The sequence below is a fragment of the Melospiza melodia genome, chromosome 2 (genome assembly GCF_035770615.1).
Source record: "Melospiza melodia melodia isolate bMelMel2 chromosome 2, bMelMel2.pri, whole genome shotgun sequence".
Lineage (NCBI taxonomy): Eukaryota > Metazoa > Chordata > Aves > Passeriformes > Passerellidae > Melospiza > Melospiza melodia.
In genome coordinates, this window is record NC_086195.1 from 76,036,427 (window position 1) to 76,051,856 (window position 15,430).

General features: G+C 40.0%; 1 protein-coding gene across 1 annotated transcript in view; it reads left to right on the plus strand.

Moving 5' to 3' along the window:
- ARHGAP42 (Rho GTPase activating protein 42) overlaps positions 1-11,200 on the plus strand; it is a 143,493-nt gene extending 132,293 nt beyond the window's left edge. Inside the window, exons 23-24 of the mRNA XM_063148900.1 lie at positions 5,563-5,642; positions 5,850-11,200. Of these exons, the coding sequence (XP_063004970.1) occupies positions 5,563-5,642; positions 5,850-5,938 (169 nt within the window). The 3' untranslated portion in view covers positions 5,939-11,200. The remainder of the gene's footprint in view (positions 1-5,562; positions 5,643-5,849) is intronic.
- The last annotated feature ends 4,230 nt before the right edge of the window (positions 11,201-15,430 follow it).

Genomic DNA, 15,430 nt, shown 5'->3' on the forward strand with positions numbered 1-15,430 from the left:
CTGCTTTAGAAAGTTCAAGATTAACTTGATCAGGATTTCTGTCTTTACCATCACACCTTCCATGCCTTGTCTGTCTGAAGAAACTGTTGACCTTTCCTCTTGGTAGTGTGCAGCAGAAAGTATTGGCATTTTCTTCGCAATTGTTTGCATTTACTTCATTAATTTGATTCATTTTTATATTAAATTAATTTAGAATTTTCTAGTGTTTGTCTAGGAAGCAGTATCTTCTGTACATTACTACTTTCCTTACAATTAATAAAAAAAGCAGATAAGTAAATAGATGTATGAAAACATCTATCTGTCTTCTCACTATCCCAACTTTTAAAATTCTTTGAGACAGAACAGAGATTTAGAGCAGATCACTGCTTTACTCACTGATAAACCCATAACTTACCAGAACTGTCGAGCAATGAAAAAAAGATGTCAATCCATGAATCCACAAGTAGTAGCCTGAAGTAGCACAGAGGTAAAGGAAGATGCCAACATGCTGAAATGTTTGGCCATGGAATGTGTCTGTCCTTTCTGGCAGATCTAGCAGGAGAGGGAATGGAAAAGCTCTCCTGCAAAGGCCTACTGATTTTGTGAGAGAAGCAGCTCTGAGGACTCAAGGCTCTTGGTTTGTGTAGTACCATGAACTGTAAGATGAACAAAAATGAGGATGGCAGGGGACGGAAGGGGTGTGAAAAGATCAGGGCAATAATTTAAGGAAAAAAGTATAGAAGAAGGATCTGGAATGTTCTTAAGCCAGTGCCCTAAGTTGAAAGCAATGACTGCTTCACCAGTCCTTCCTCATTTCATCTTCAACACTGTTCCTTTTCTTATTTTGTATTACTTCCTTCTTTCAGACTCTCCTCTGTTGTTCCTTCAGAGCCTGTGCCATCTGTATATAAAAAGCATCTAAGAAGCAAAAATCTGACAAAGGAAAAAGTAGCAGTTTGGTAATGGATGTTGAGAGGGGATAACAAAGATGAAAACACTGAAAGGCTCAATAGCTCCTCTCCTTCAGCCTTCATGAGAAGGCAGAAGAGCAACAGGAGCAAGGAAAATGGAAAATGGGAGGTTAGCAGGCAGAATGAGGTAGAAATCAGTAATAGCTTAGCTGTTCTTATAGTGCTGCTAAAGTCTGAGTGTGATTTTTCAATTCAGAGCCAGCTATTATTTAGCTGCATTTTATGAACATGAAGGCTGATTTAAAACTGTAGATTAGACTTTGTTGTTTTGGAGGTGTTTTTGGCTCTGAAGTAGAAATGTAGAAATCATGGCAATTACAACTTGATCACGCAGTAGAAATGCCTCCTGTGTTCATAACTCTGCTAACTAATGAATGTATGCAGGACCAAGTGTAAGGCAGAGAAACTATTTTTAAGCTGCCTGGTTTGATACCAGAAATACTGAAGTCAAGATAGTGTTGGATTTTCTGCATGGGTAATTAACCCTGCTAAGATAAATTTCAAGCTAGTGCTTGCCTAGGCGTTATAGAATGTAAGTAACTTCCTCCCTGCTTGAGGCACCTGTTGCCTGCTGTGGTCTTTTGCACAGATGGAAGATCAAAAATACCTGTATGGTTTTGCAGTCTCACATTATTTTCTGTATTGCAGCAGGTAATGCTGCACTTGAGTTTTATTGCCACAGTGGTCTGGTCCTACTTAGTTTCTTCTTATATTCAGTGTTTGCAACCCTGCTTTCTGACTTTGTATGATGCAACAGGTCTCTAATGAGGTGTATGTCATCTTTTTTAATGCATTATTTGACCTGTTTTCTCTCCTTGTATACATGAGTATATGCTCCTGTAACACTAAGGGGCTTTTCTGGTCAGAAAGACAACAAGAGACCACAGTATGTGTGTTAGGATTGAACAAGGAAGACCAAAATTTGATGCCCTGTCCAGCCTGTGCTCTCTTTTTCCAATTACAGAGTTACTTTGAGTTCTGTCTTCTGATTTCCTGATTTGAAGTTTATTATTCATCAGTCTCCCTTACTGTGGTATTAAGCTACTGTGTACAGTGACACCAGTCTCTGTCACTAATCTAGCATGCACTTGAAAAGGGTGAGGGAGCTTTTTTCCTATTTTCACAAATACTGCAGTTAGATAAGTCAGTCAGGACTGAGGTCTCTTTATTTCAGGTTCTGTACAGAAATGCACCAACACATAATCCCTGACTCTTTCTTGACTTTGATTTAGACGTAAAAAATTTTAAAGTTAAATCTCCTGAAGTGAGAAACTGCATTAGAAGAAGAATTTTCATTAGAAAAATGGGAAGGAGTAGGTGACAGCAAAAGGCTCAACCTTTCAGGGTCTCTAGGTGCCAGGCTGAGACTTCACTAGTAGCAGACTGATGTTTTGAAGCGCTCTAGACCCATGGTCCCTTCCCAACTATATGATTAAATATTCTTTTCCAGTCATTCTTCTTTTTTTATTTGCATGCTATATTTTGCATCCCAAACCACCAGCAATGTCTTGCTCAGACCAGACCAGTATGTTTTACTCAGGCTTGGTTTTGAGTCTTCCATCTCCAGGGCTCTATAAACCTTTCTTCTTCCTGTAGGATAATATTAACTGGTGAGTCATCTGAGAGAGATTCATATGTTTTTCCTCATTCATTCCTCTTCTGGCTTTGCTTGCTAGACTGAAAAGTCATTAGGGCAGGAGCATACTTTTAAAGCTTGTTTATCTTTCAAAACAGTTATTATTTCTATTATTATTACTAGAGCCTCAGGTGTTGTTGACTGTGTGTAGTCAAGCAAAAGAATTTATGATCTGATGTGACTGCTAGTATATTTATCATTATGGGCTCAAAACAACCATAATAGGAAGTAAGGAAATGGAAAATGCATTTTTCTCATCTGGAATCTACCCAATAAGGTCATGGAAAGAAGGGATTTCTAGGAAATGTGGATAACATTTTCTGAAGATGCTGGGTTTTTTCCTCTGCCCTAAACAACATGACTCACACTCCTCTCAGGTTATTAGCATCATCTTAAAAGAACTGTAATAGATGATGATGATGTTATCACGTGCTTTTTAACAGCCTTGTTTCTAGGGAGAACAGCATTAACACCATCAGTAACAATGTCCATTTTTGTAATCACAAACAAAATGCCCAAGAACCTGCAAGCTCATTTCATGAGCAGTGCCTCCAGATGGATAGGGTTGAAGTGAGTAATAACAAATATGAGAACCTAAATAATCAAATCAAGTGTGGAAGCAATAACCAGGTGCTTGAAAATTGCTCTAGAATTATGAGTAAATATTCTTAAATCTGTCTCTCATTATACCATCACAGATGATTTGTACATAACTTTGGAGTGTAATTGCACTGCCTCAGGAGCAGGGTAGTGTGAAGAATCCTATCATTCATTAGCTTTTGAGAAACTGACTTCTTTGTTTCTTTATCTGTGTAAATGTGCTGAGAACCTTTATCTTTCTATAGGAGATGATTTTAGAGGTCTTCTCCTACCTTAGAAATTCTGTGATTGTATAATTCTAAGACCGAGTTTGTTTTCTTGTCTTCTTTTATTTTTGAGGTAAACATCCTTTGATCAGATAAAATTGGAGGTTGAAACAGAATAGCTTATTAGACATTAGAGAAGTGAGGAGAAAATTGCATTAATTTCTTAACTTTTTCTAAGGGCAGTAAAAACAACATGTCATATTTCAAGAATGACTTAAGAAATTCTGCCTCACATTTAAATATTGCCTTAAATGTCTTTTGTCACAGTATTACTCAGGTGTCCCATTATTAACATGGGGACCTGGCTTGATAGTAAAATTATTCAGATTTGAAATAATCCCTGTGATTTAGTAAATTCATTACTTACTACTTTGTGTTCATTACAACTACAGCAATCTTTAACAGTTATTCTGCTGTTTCAGATGTGTAAAATCCATGATTATGCCACACAGGTGTGTTGGGTTTGCATAACAAGGAGTTATGCACGGGTCAACCCATCCCAACAGGCTGTTTTGTCATAGTGTTACTGATTTGGGTCTGGATAATTAGAACATCTGTAGTGCTCTCCGTAGGCTTTGAGGAAAAAGAAAATTAAATCATTTCAGTTAATGTTTCAGACCTTCGGTGATGTTATCTAAGCTCCCTCTGTATATACATTATTATGTGAAAACTTGTACAGATTAAATAGAGTAATGAATCAAGACATCTATCTTGTCAAGTGTAGGTGGCAAACTCTTCACAACAGGAGGCACCAAGGAGTTCTTTTGGGAAAACTCTACTCAGAGCAGTCTACACCAGCCAGAGAGCAAGCTGACATTTAGGCAAAGTGAGCAAACGGGGATCCAGTGCTCATCTTGTTGTAGTTAGCTGATGGGATGTAACCAGGATGACAGTACTAAAAATCAGAAATGTTTCCCTGAAAATAAACTGCCCCTTGGATATCATACAATTCAAAATTCCTGACCTCCTCTGAAAATCTCATCCTGAGAATGTAACCCTTGAGGAGCTATTAGTTATCTTAAGATGAAAGCAAAAGATGCCATTTAGTCCAGTCATAAGTCAGAGAACCAACTGCAAGGCTTTTTATTCATAGGGACAAATCATCTCTGGAAAGCTCTCACATAAAAACTTCAGAATATGTCCATCCACTCTCATAGCCTTGTAAAGGTTCAAATGAATGATGATAATGCTATGATGTGTCAATGTTAATTAATCTATCGTGCGCCTCTTTTATCTCACTATTTTGGAAGAAAGACGTGATAGATTACATGCCACTTGCATACACACACTCTCAAAAAAAGTATGCAAAAAATTTTAAACTTTACCATGGGTCACATATTAGGTCACTGAGATAAATCCTGGCTAGAAGGAAACCTCAGATGGCAATTCCCCAATCTATCACACAAAGGTGAAATAATCAACAAGTTCATCTTCACTTAATGTAGTGTGGGTTTAAAGAAATTCAGAAAAATTGGTAGCTCATGTAAAATTGTTCTGAGTGTGTAAGTTAAAGTCAAGGTATTAGGTGAAATGCAGGAACCTAAAAAGAACTAATTTCAATCTTCATATTCAAACCTTCATTTTGGACTTTGCAGAATCATAGTGCCAGACCCCAAGAGCTGACTTTTCCTGTCCTCCTTCTCTGGCACAGAATCATTACTCCTTTTTGTCTCATGTTTACTTTCTAAGTATTATTTTCCTCTCTAGACCTATTAACAATAGTTTCTCACAGGACAACTTTTTAGACCTTTGATGACTTGATGATCACTTTTGAATTTGTCTCCAGGCAATCCATGGCTTGCCTTAGAAAGTGTGCTCATTTCAGTACTTATTTGAATGAACAACTTCATTTTAAAAGTTCCAAATTATATTGCTTTTTAAATATCTAAGTGGGATGGAGTGCTCTTTTCTGCAATAACATGCTTGTTAACTCCAGTAAGCTTGAAGTTATTATCTACTGTAATTCTAATCCTCTGAATTGCTGTGTAACCAGTCATTATCATATAGCATTTGTACATCTGCTTATTCCTACATTTCCCAGGTTTTAATTTCCTTTATACCTTTTTCCTTGATATCTCATTTATTGCAAATCTGTATTTTTTTCTTTCAGACAAGCAAAAGCCATGTATTCCTGTAAGGCTGAGCATAGTCATGAGCTGTCTTTCCCACAGGGGGCAATATTTTCCAATGGTAAGATTTGTTCTACATTGCCTTACACATTAAAAAGAACCTATAAAAAACTGAACTGTATTACAAAATGAGGGCGTAATTCCTGTTTTAGCTCTCAGGTTTTGCCCTGATTTTTCAATTGCTCTTGAATAAATACCATCTAAATAAATATATGTGGCATGTATGGGATTTTTAACAGTGTTAAAAGTTGTGTATGTTTTTTTGCAGTGTATCCATCAGTGGAACCAGGCTGGTTAAAGGCAACTTATGAAGGCAAAACAGGACTAGTTCCTGAAAATTATGTTGTCTTCCTCTAGTAAGCTTTAGTGGACAGCAATATCTTCATGGTATCCATGGTAACAAATAATAAGCACTATGATTTTTATCTGACACAGATATGGGATCAGCCCCTTAGCTTGAGTGGTAGATTTCCTTCAGATGCTGCAGCTGCAGGTTACAGAGCTCCCTGCCAACGGAACAGAATGTGATGAAACAGTTAACAGTTTCTGTGCTGAGGATGGTACTCTGTTTAAATAACTTCCATTGTTTGAAAAGGGTTGTTCTGTTCTTCCTTTATGGGTAAGGAACTCTAAAGCAATAAAATAAAAAAAAAAAATTGCTATTTAGCAGCAGACTTTCAGGTCCGAGGATGTTGCTCACAGAAATGTGAAATTTAGAGGCAGTGCACTCTATGACATTTCTTGTAATCTATGGTTTTTAATATGGAAAATCGTGGACTTTTTCATAATGTAAGTACTACTTCTATTGTGATCTGAATTCTCCCTTAGAAAGCTTAATTCTAAAATTGATCCTAATCATTTCACATAAGAAATTGCTTTACTGTAAATCAGAAGTATGGACTTCTGTTAGTCATTGAGTTACAATATGGTATAAAATTTATACAGCTGATAATATCAGTTTATACACTGCCTGCACAGTGAATGCTCATTCAAAATGTGATATGTTTTATGAATGTTTCATTCAAATACTTAGTAGATTTCTTTCCTGCTTTCTGTATCAGCATAGATAATATTAACAACTTTTATTTCAATGATAATCATCATCTGGAAGACATTCCCTCTGTGTCCCAGAACATCTGTAGAAAACAAGGAGATGCTGAATCTCGACTGATTGGGAGTCATGTGAAGTGAGCAGTGAAAAACAGCAGTATGTTTTGAAACCTGAGATAAATTGTAACTCATTCTTTTTTCATTGCAAATAAGACAAATGACCTGTGAACTAGCCAATTTTATAAGCTATGAATGCTAAAAGCTCCATGTAGCAATAAAACTACTTAGTGTTATTTCTCCTGACTTCTTCTAAAATATCTGACAAAGATTCTCTCCACAGAATAAAAAATCCTTACTTTTCAAAGATGTTGAAAAGACCTATTGATTGCTCCTGGTAGGACTGAAAACCAAAAAAAAAAACCAAATAAAACCAAGTCAAAGAAACCCCCAGAAACACTAAGTAGCTTTCTCAGTCTGAACAGTTTTCTTGTACACCTTGAGGGAAAACATGCACTGCTTGCTTGGCTACTTACCATTCCTGATTGAAAACCATGACATTTAACCTCCATCTCAGTATTACTTCAACACCAGTGCTTCCAAAAGTATTCACTGGTTCATAGAACTATCTAGGCTTAGTTTCATACATATGTCAAAGCTCAGTTCTTTCTTCAGTAGCAGAAATCAACATACAAATCATCTGTTGATTTCTAAGTTGTACACTGCTTGAAGAAAGTTCAAAGAAGAACTGCTGTTAGGGCTAAAAACATCAGTAATTTTTGACCTGCTGTTTTTTTCTTTCCATAGCCTTTTTCTTATTTAAATTGAAAAGTAAGATTCATTGCCAACACAAAGTAGCACATCAGAACTTTCTTTACTTACATGTAGTGCATGAATTCTTCAGAGCAGTTGCTGGATTTCAGGCTGGTGTCAGAACCCTGCAGGATCTTTCTCCTCACTAATTCAGTTATTGAGTGATGATCAGAGAAAGAGAGAGGCTCAAACAACATCTTTCCAAAAATTGTTTTTTCATAGGGGGAGTCTGAGCAACACTGGCTGCAGGCAGTTGAGGACAGACCCCAGGCATTAGGGACTGAGTGATCTGGGTTCTTTCTTCACCCTAAACAGTTTTATTAATCCCAAAACACATTTCACTTCATCTTAAATCCAGACTGTGCCCACTGCATTGTGATGAGGGGTTGTTCCAGATGTCACTGGCAGTGAAGGCAGACTTGTGTGTGCTCACCTAATTTGCCCAGAGCAGATGTGAAAGGAAGTAAAGGTCTTTCCTCAGCCAGTTGAATCTTTCTTCATTTTAAGGCAAGCCAAGTTTTCTTAGTCTAAGCTATGCCTGAGACTGCCATTGCCCTGAGAAGACCAACATGGTTTTGGTGGTGTTTTTGCTGTATTTCACAATCCAAAAGCTGTAGGATACCAAAAGGTTTGCCTGTGGTGTCCTTCCCAGGAAAAGTGCTGCTGCAGGCCAAAAGGAGCGGAAAGGGAAGCAGAACTTTGAACAGAGGCTGGGAGCCCAGCACATCTCACACAGGCAGAAAAATGCAGTGATCGGGGGGAAAGATCCCAGCTTCTGTCTCTTGCATGGGGTCAGTAGAAAACCTGTATTGAACATCCCTGGATGACTCCTCATACTTCTTAAGGGCAATTTAATTGTTGTGAAATTCTTGAGGAGTTGTGAAATAGAAAATGTAAAAAATGTTTGCTCTTACTTGCTTTGTTCTAGCCTGATTTAAAAATAAGTGGGGAAAACCCCCTAAGCTTAGCTAATTTCACATCCCCTGCACGTGTCTCACAATTCTCCAGTACTGTGTTTTCAAAGCAGCTGATCTGAGTGCAAGCTAGAGAAGTCAAAGATGCCAAATTCATTAAAAATTTTGTAAAACTTCCAAGTTCAGTTACAGATTTAGCAAGTAGAGCCTGTGAGGGCTGAGGGGAGGGTTGTAGACAGACCTGGAAGAATCCCTGTGGAGGAGAGGTGTTCATGCGTTCCCACACATTCATCTCACATTAGACCAAAATTAGGATTGGAGAAGACAACTTCATAAGAAACTGGATTCCACTAATGTGCTGCTCACAGAACCACAAATCTGTGTTTTCCTCTGCAATGCTCTGCAGCTTTGTCAGGCCCTTGTCCTGAACTAGCCATAAATGACTTTTAAGTCATTTAGCTTTAAAATGGCATTTCAATCTGAAAAATGTTATCGCCATTCTTACTTACAGTTAGCCACTCACTCTCCAGGAGCAGGGGTTTTCATTTTTGGAACTCTATGGTTTTTCTTGTACTCTCCTGTGCAGCAGGTAGTGGCACTTTCTGTAGGGTCTCAGTGCTGGGTTGTGGGTGCCCCAGCCCTCCCCTGCCTTTAAAGAGGGAGTTTGTCTCTACAAGAAGCTGAGCAGGGAACCAGAAAGCTGAGTAAGGAGGGCTGCAAAGACTGAATGGGGTAGGAGGCAGCACCAAAGCTTCTCTAATGATGATATTCTCAGGTCTGACCAAAAATCTTTTATGACAATAGCAAAGAATCAGAAATCTATATAACATTTAAATGGAGATAAAGTATTTTGGTAATGCCTTACCAGAAAATTAGGCAGTTGGAATTAAATTAGCTCGTAGTGATTTACTAATCTTCATGGAAATCAGACTCACTCTACAAGCAAAGGTTAAACACTTTTTAAAATTATTATTGTTATTGTTGTTATTATTAATATCCTTCCTAAAAGGATGCAGCAGGTTTGTTCCAAATATCACTGTAGAACTCAAGGTAGATGATACATTGTTGTTGTTGTTTGTCTTGTAGAAATAATGTCTGTACCCACAACATATAATTAGCCATGTTTTTTCTTTGTTAAGCTTTTTGATACATGTTGCAGCACAACATGAATCAGATTAATAGTGTGAAGGATATATTGTATGATAGATATGTAAAGTTTATTAATATTCTATATTCACACTTTTTGTTAATGATGATAAAGATTACAGTTTTAGTGTGTAATTCCTTTGAGTTCAGTATTAAAATGTCCTTGCCATATTTTGGCATTTAGAGTTATATGTAACAAAACAGTTAAATTAAACCATCATTATTACTTATGTCCCTAACTAATCTATAATGATCACTGTACAATTATTTCCGAAAAAAAAAGATGCACAGATTTGCTGACCAGCACTATTCTATGATAGTAACTTATTTTCCTTTTATATATTTTCTGGTGCTAATATCTATTTTTTGCCTGTAATTGGATTGAATTGTAATGTGCCTTTAGGAAAGACATGTTAGGAGAGGAAAAGCTGTAAAATTCTGCAGTTCAAAACAGTAATTACAACAACAAAAAAAAAGCACTGTATGGTAGTAATCGGATTTTTTTGTTGTTGTTAACTTTTCTCCCCTGGCCTATTTTCTACTTAATAAGATTGCATCAGAATAAATAATGAAACTAAAAAGCACATTGTTCTTGATATTTCTTTTCCTAAGGCAGGAGGTTGTGCAATTTTGGCTTGAGTGGCAAGAAGAGAAATCCCAGTTGGGGAGCACATCCTCCTGACTGGGATGGATCTTCTCCACTGATGGAAACTCTCAAAATTCTAGTGAAGTCAAAGACAGACCTTTGGCAATTGATAGTGAAGGTTTGCTGGCCAGAAGCCCCTAGAAAGAAGATGGAATATTCTGCTAATGTGATAATCTATGATCCAGCTTGGCGTTTTCCTTTCCCTCAGCAGAGGGGCCTGGATGAATTGTTCAGTGGCCAGAGATGAAAGCCATAGGCAACCTTGGTCTCTCTCTGGCTGGTCACAGAGCCCTGAAGATGCTGCTGCAGCATCCAGCCCATCCAGCTCCTGCTCTTGATTAAGTCCACTGTCAGTCAGGCTTTGTCTGTACCCATTGGGAGGTCTCTTCTTTTTTTGCTTAAGATTTTGCATGGGCTTTGGGAGTTTGCTTTGTTTTGTTTTAGTAACATCCTTGGCATCCGAATTCAGTCACTGAGGATCATATCTGTTCTTTAATTGTCCTGTGTGTGGCAGTGTTTAATAAGCCATCACATTATTCTTGTTGTTTTAAGTAGAGCACAGTGCTCCAACCCTTGGACGCCTCAGCTGAAAGCTGTTTTGCCTCTGCAAGTGTTTTATTGGGAATTGTCATCAAAGCTGTGGCACTAAAGATAGCACCATTATCTCTGCAAGAGTTTCTGTTGGAGCAAAGGGCAGAACAGCTGAACAGGGCACATGGATAGTTTCAATTTTCAATCATATTTATGGCAATTTTGGAGGTATTAGAGTTTATAAGAGTTACTTTAGATACTATATGGTATTTTAATAGGAAAATATATACAATCAATAACTATATCTATTTAATAAAGTCCTACTAAATTATGTTATTGAACTCTCTGTTTATTTTGTAGTGTGGTTTCAATAATTCTCTGCACTCTGTATATATCTACATGTAAATAACCAGCATGACATGCATAAACTGACTTTGCAGACATAATTCTATGTTGTACTTTACACTGTACTTCAAAAATTTGAAAAAATGTTTTTCAAAATAAAAATCCTTTATACACAAACTGTTTTTTTATTTGTTTTCAATTTGGGCTCTGGTTCAGCTTGTTCTTGTTTCCAAGTAATAACACTTTGGTTCTACTTCTATCCATACCTGCATTTTAGAGTAACATTTCAGCCCTGAGGATGCTGTACGTAGATGGGCATGTGAATACCAGACAATAATCTGTCATACACTGTCCTGATCAGATGGAAGTCTCCTAAGATGTGGCTTTTGAGGAAAAGAAAATGACAGCTTTGGATGCTAGGTAGCAAGAAGCAGAGCCCTGAGAGGCGGAATCTCGCTGATGAGGTCTTTGCCTGTGGACTTCAGCAGGTGGATGGGCTCAAGGGAGGGCCTTCCATGGCTCCATTCCAGCAGCACTGCCAGTGGGGGAAGCAAGGGAGTGCAGTGGCCTCTGCAAGTTCCCTTGTATGCCCTCCCCAGCGTCTCCACAAGATTTTTTGCCTCAATTTTTACAGCCCATGGGCTGGAGTTACAGCTGTGCCTCAGGCACAGGAGCTGTGAGGTGGCCTGCTTTGCCTTTTCTCTGAAGGAACTCACCAGAAACTCAGGAGATTTTAATATCCCTGAAACAATCAGGCTTTGCTATGATACAGACTAAAAAAACCTGTGCTTCTTAAACAAGATCAAACCAGCCAGCTGATAAACTCTTTCCCTGTTCACTGTGCTTGGTCAGTGCAGAAAACTGCAGGAGGCCAGGGAGGACGGATACAGCTCCTGCATCCATGGCTGCCAGCTGCCAGCTCCTGCCCCTGGCACGCTCAGGCTGCTGTGCCTCCTGCCTGCCAGCTCCTCCTGTGCAGGCACTGCGCCCACAGCTCTGCCCAGGGGCACAGCAGAGACAGAAACACACCACCAGCACCCTGGCTGTAAGTAAAACTGAGACTGAGACAAGCCAAGCAGCAGGGACCAGATGGAAAAAGAGTCTTTCCCTTCCAATGCTTTCTAACAACTGCTCTGAGGTGAAGCCTGCATTTCACAGCTCTCCTTGCTTGAGGATTTGAGAGATGTGGACTCTGCTTTCAGGAATCAAAGCATCACCTGCAGCCTGCAGTCACCAAACTGCCTTGTGCCTTGCTGAGACCCTGGTGTCCCAGCAGGATGGGGCCAGGGAGAAGGCAAGGTTCCCCTTGGGACCAGGGGTGCAGTTGGGCTGGCAAAGCCCCTTCTGGCTGCATTAGTTCAGCTGGAAAAGCCTGACAAGTAGAGGGGCTGCAGCGAGGGGTTAGAGCTGAGCTGAAGCTTGGTGCCCTGACTTCAGGTGTAGAGAACCCCCCCTGAGTGAACCGTTCATGAGTGTGGAACCATAGCAATGGAAGCTGTCACCATCACTCCCTGCAACACTCCCGGGTGCCAGGGGGCTTTTGGCAGGAAGAGAAGAGCAAGGACAGATGTCCTGAGGCACCTGCCCTTCTCTGCTGCCCTTTGTGCCTGGTGAGCCGGGCTGTGCCTGTGCCTGCATCAGCGCTGCCACAGCTCTCTCTGGGGCCAGCACTTGGGACTGGGTTCCCCTCCACTCCTGCTGGGGCCCATGGAAGCAGCAGTGTCGGGAGCTGGAAATGCCACAGATGCACAGCTCTGCAATGGGAATAGGCACAAGAGGAAATGGAGAGTATCTGCATGTTGATAGTTCATCAAAAATGACACTTCATTCATTTTATGCTAAAAATCTGGGGGAAAAAAAAAAGTTGTGTTTTCTGCTCTTTTCCATGGGAAAGGAGGCTTCTCAGCTTCAGAGCCCCTGATCTGCAGGAGTGAGTGAATGAACACTACTTTGCAGTCTAGTCTAAGCTCTAAAATAGTTCTCATACTCATTTTCACAGTGTCCCATTTTACTTGACATCAGGGAATAACTACAATTTTTTTTTTTTTCCGGGAAGCCTGTGTTCTGTCTGATATGCTGTGTTTTCACATTTCAATGAACATTCAAATGTAAAAAGACTTAAATTGCTGTTGAATCAATGCAACTGTGTTGAATTACCACACTAACACCTAATTTAAAACTGTCAAGGGCAGAGACATCTCTGCTTCTTACCAGAAAGGATGAAGACACATCTCGTTACTTGGCTGCATTCCTTACCAGGAATGATTCTCATGTGTTTGGAAAAAATTAGTATTTTTGGCTTTATTATTGATAAGGCTTCAATGTCAGCTATGGAGAAAGTGATGTGTGGAATTGCTTTGGTATAGAATGTGTGCTGAGATGAGCCAGGCTGGCCACAGCCTCCTGCCTGAAGAGGAGAAACTTCAGTGATCCAGGGAAACAGCATAGAGATAAACTGAGCAGGTGGCAAAGTCAGTTCAGGTCCTGGTTCAGAACATTTTCTCATTAGTTTGGCATGATGCATTCCTTCAAAACCAACCTTTCTAACACAGACACTGCTCATTAAACATGGTAAATAAGGTATCTGCACTTTCATCTTTTAAAATTTTATTTCATGTTTATAAAACTTTTCCTGTGTCATTTGGATTAATCGCTGGTATAGAAACAAAGTATTGAAAGATATTCTTGGCTTCTTTTGCAATGCTTGGCTTCTTTTCTATTGTATTTATGGCAACAAGCTCAAAAACTGAACTAACCTAGAGCAAGTGCCTTTGCCAAAGATCATGGTGTGCTTTTTTAATGTAAACATGCAGGGATTCATGGGAACATTGAGTGACCTCCACAGCCGGTACAGAAAGGAGTCTTAATTCACTTGAAAGTACTTGGGTAATTGAAATACATCTCTCTGCCAGTATAATTGAGGAACTGATTAGTTAGACCCAGCACGGCTGTATTTCATTTAAAATTACTGTTAATGGTTCTTGGGTGCCCTTAGAAGGGATCACAGTTCCATCTGAATGAAAAACATCAGCGATTTAGCTTTGTCGGCAGTTATTGCTTTTGTATTGCTACAAAAAAACCCCACACGTGCAAAGGGAAACATGCAGCGCATCTGGGTTTGGGGTGTTTTCAAAACAAGGTTTGCTGTGCTGTGCTCTGGCTATGGCAGCAGGTGGGGGGGCTCAGCCCTGGGTGGGCTTGGGGCAGGGTGGGGCGTGGACGGTGCCCAGCATGTCACAGCACAGCAGAGCTCAGGGCAATGCCCTCCAGCCAAGCTCGTTTGGGCTCTCCGTGGTCCAGGGATGACCATACACTCAGGGCAGCCCCAGGGAAACACCAGCACAGTGCACAAGCAGGTGAGACAGCCACACACTGTGGGGGGGATAAGAAACCTGAGCTTGATCCATGGAGTGTTCCTCCAAATAAATTACCTGGCATGCAGGACATGAATAGAGCATGTGCTGCTTGCAAGCGCCTCACCAGAAGGTAACAAGGGTTTCAGTGCACCTGAGCTGGGAGGCTGAGCACAAAGTGCTGGAAACAGAGACTGTGTGAGCAGCGACAGCTGTGAGCCCTGAATTACCACAAAACAAGCAGGATGCCTCTCAGCAGGGAAAATCCACAAGAAGAAAAGACAAAAACCACACTGGGGAGCCCTGGTGCACCCTCCAGGGGCATCTAAAGGAATCAGGCAGATAGCAGAGACCTCAGAGACATTTAGGTGCAAATAAATTTTGCTGGGCAGCTGCGATGCAGATATGTCCTTACATAAAATCTCATCTTAAATTGTCATTTTAAAAGTTTATTATTTCCTGCTATTGCTGTTGCTCGAGGGGTGCTTTTGTTTGGTCCTGTGAAGGGCTGTTTCTTTTCTGTAATTAGGACAAACTGCCTGCCTTTGATGGGAAATATGGCCACTCTGCACAATGTCCTTCTCCCCAGACCTTCCCTGAGAAATGTGCAGTGAATGCCATAGGAGTGTGTCACCCTCTTCCAGCTGTGATTTGTAACATTTCCAGATGGGCCCTTCTCCCTGCCTCCCCATCCCCCCGAAGTTCAGACAATACAAAACAAACCAGCACAATTATATTTACCCTCAGAGCAACACAGAACCAAGTCTGCCTCTGCCAAACCCTTGCCTTAATATTTTTTCCTCATCTTTGTTCAAATGATGCCTTGAAATATTTCCTAAATGACCTGAGAAACCAAATGTAAGCATGATCATAATAATGACATCTGTAAGCACATCAGCATGAGAAACTCAGGTGAATATTGTGGCTTTTTAGCTAATTAGCTTGGCTGGATAGTTTATATCCAGAGGGACAATCAAGACAGAGTGTTTATCATGGTGTTATTTGTGTGAATCTCTCACAAATAGCTCCTCACCTGAAGGCAGAAGAAACAAGC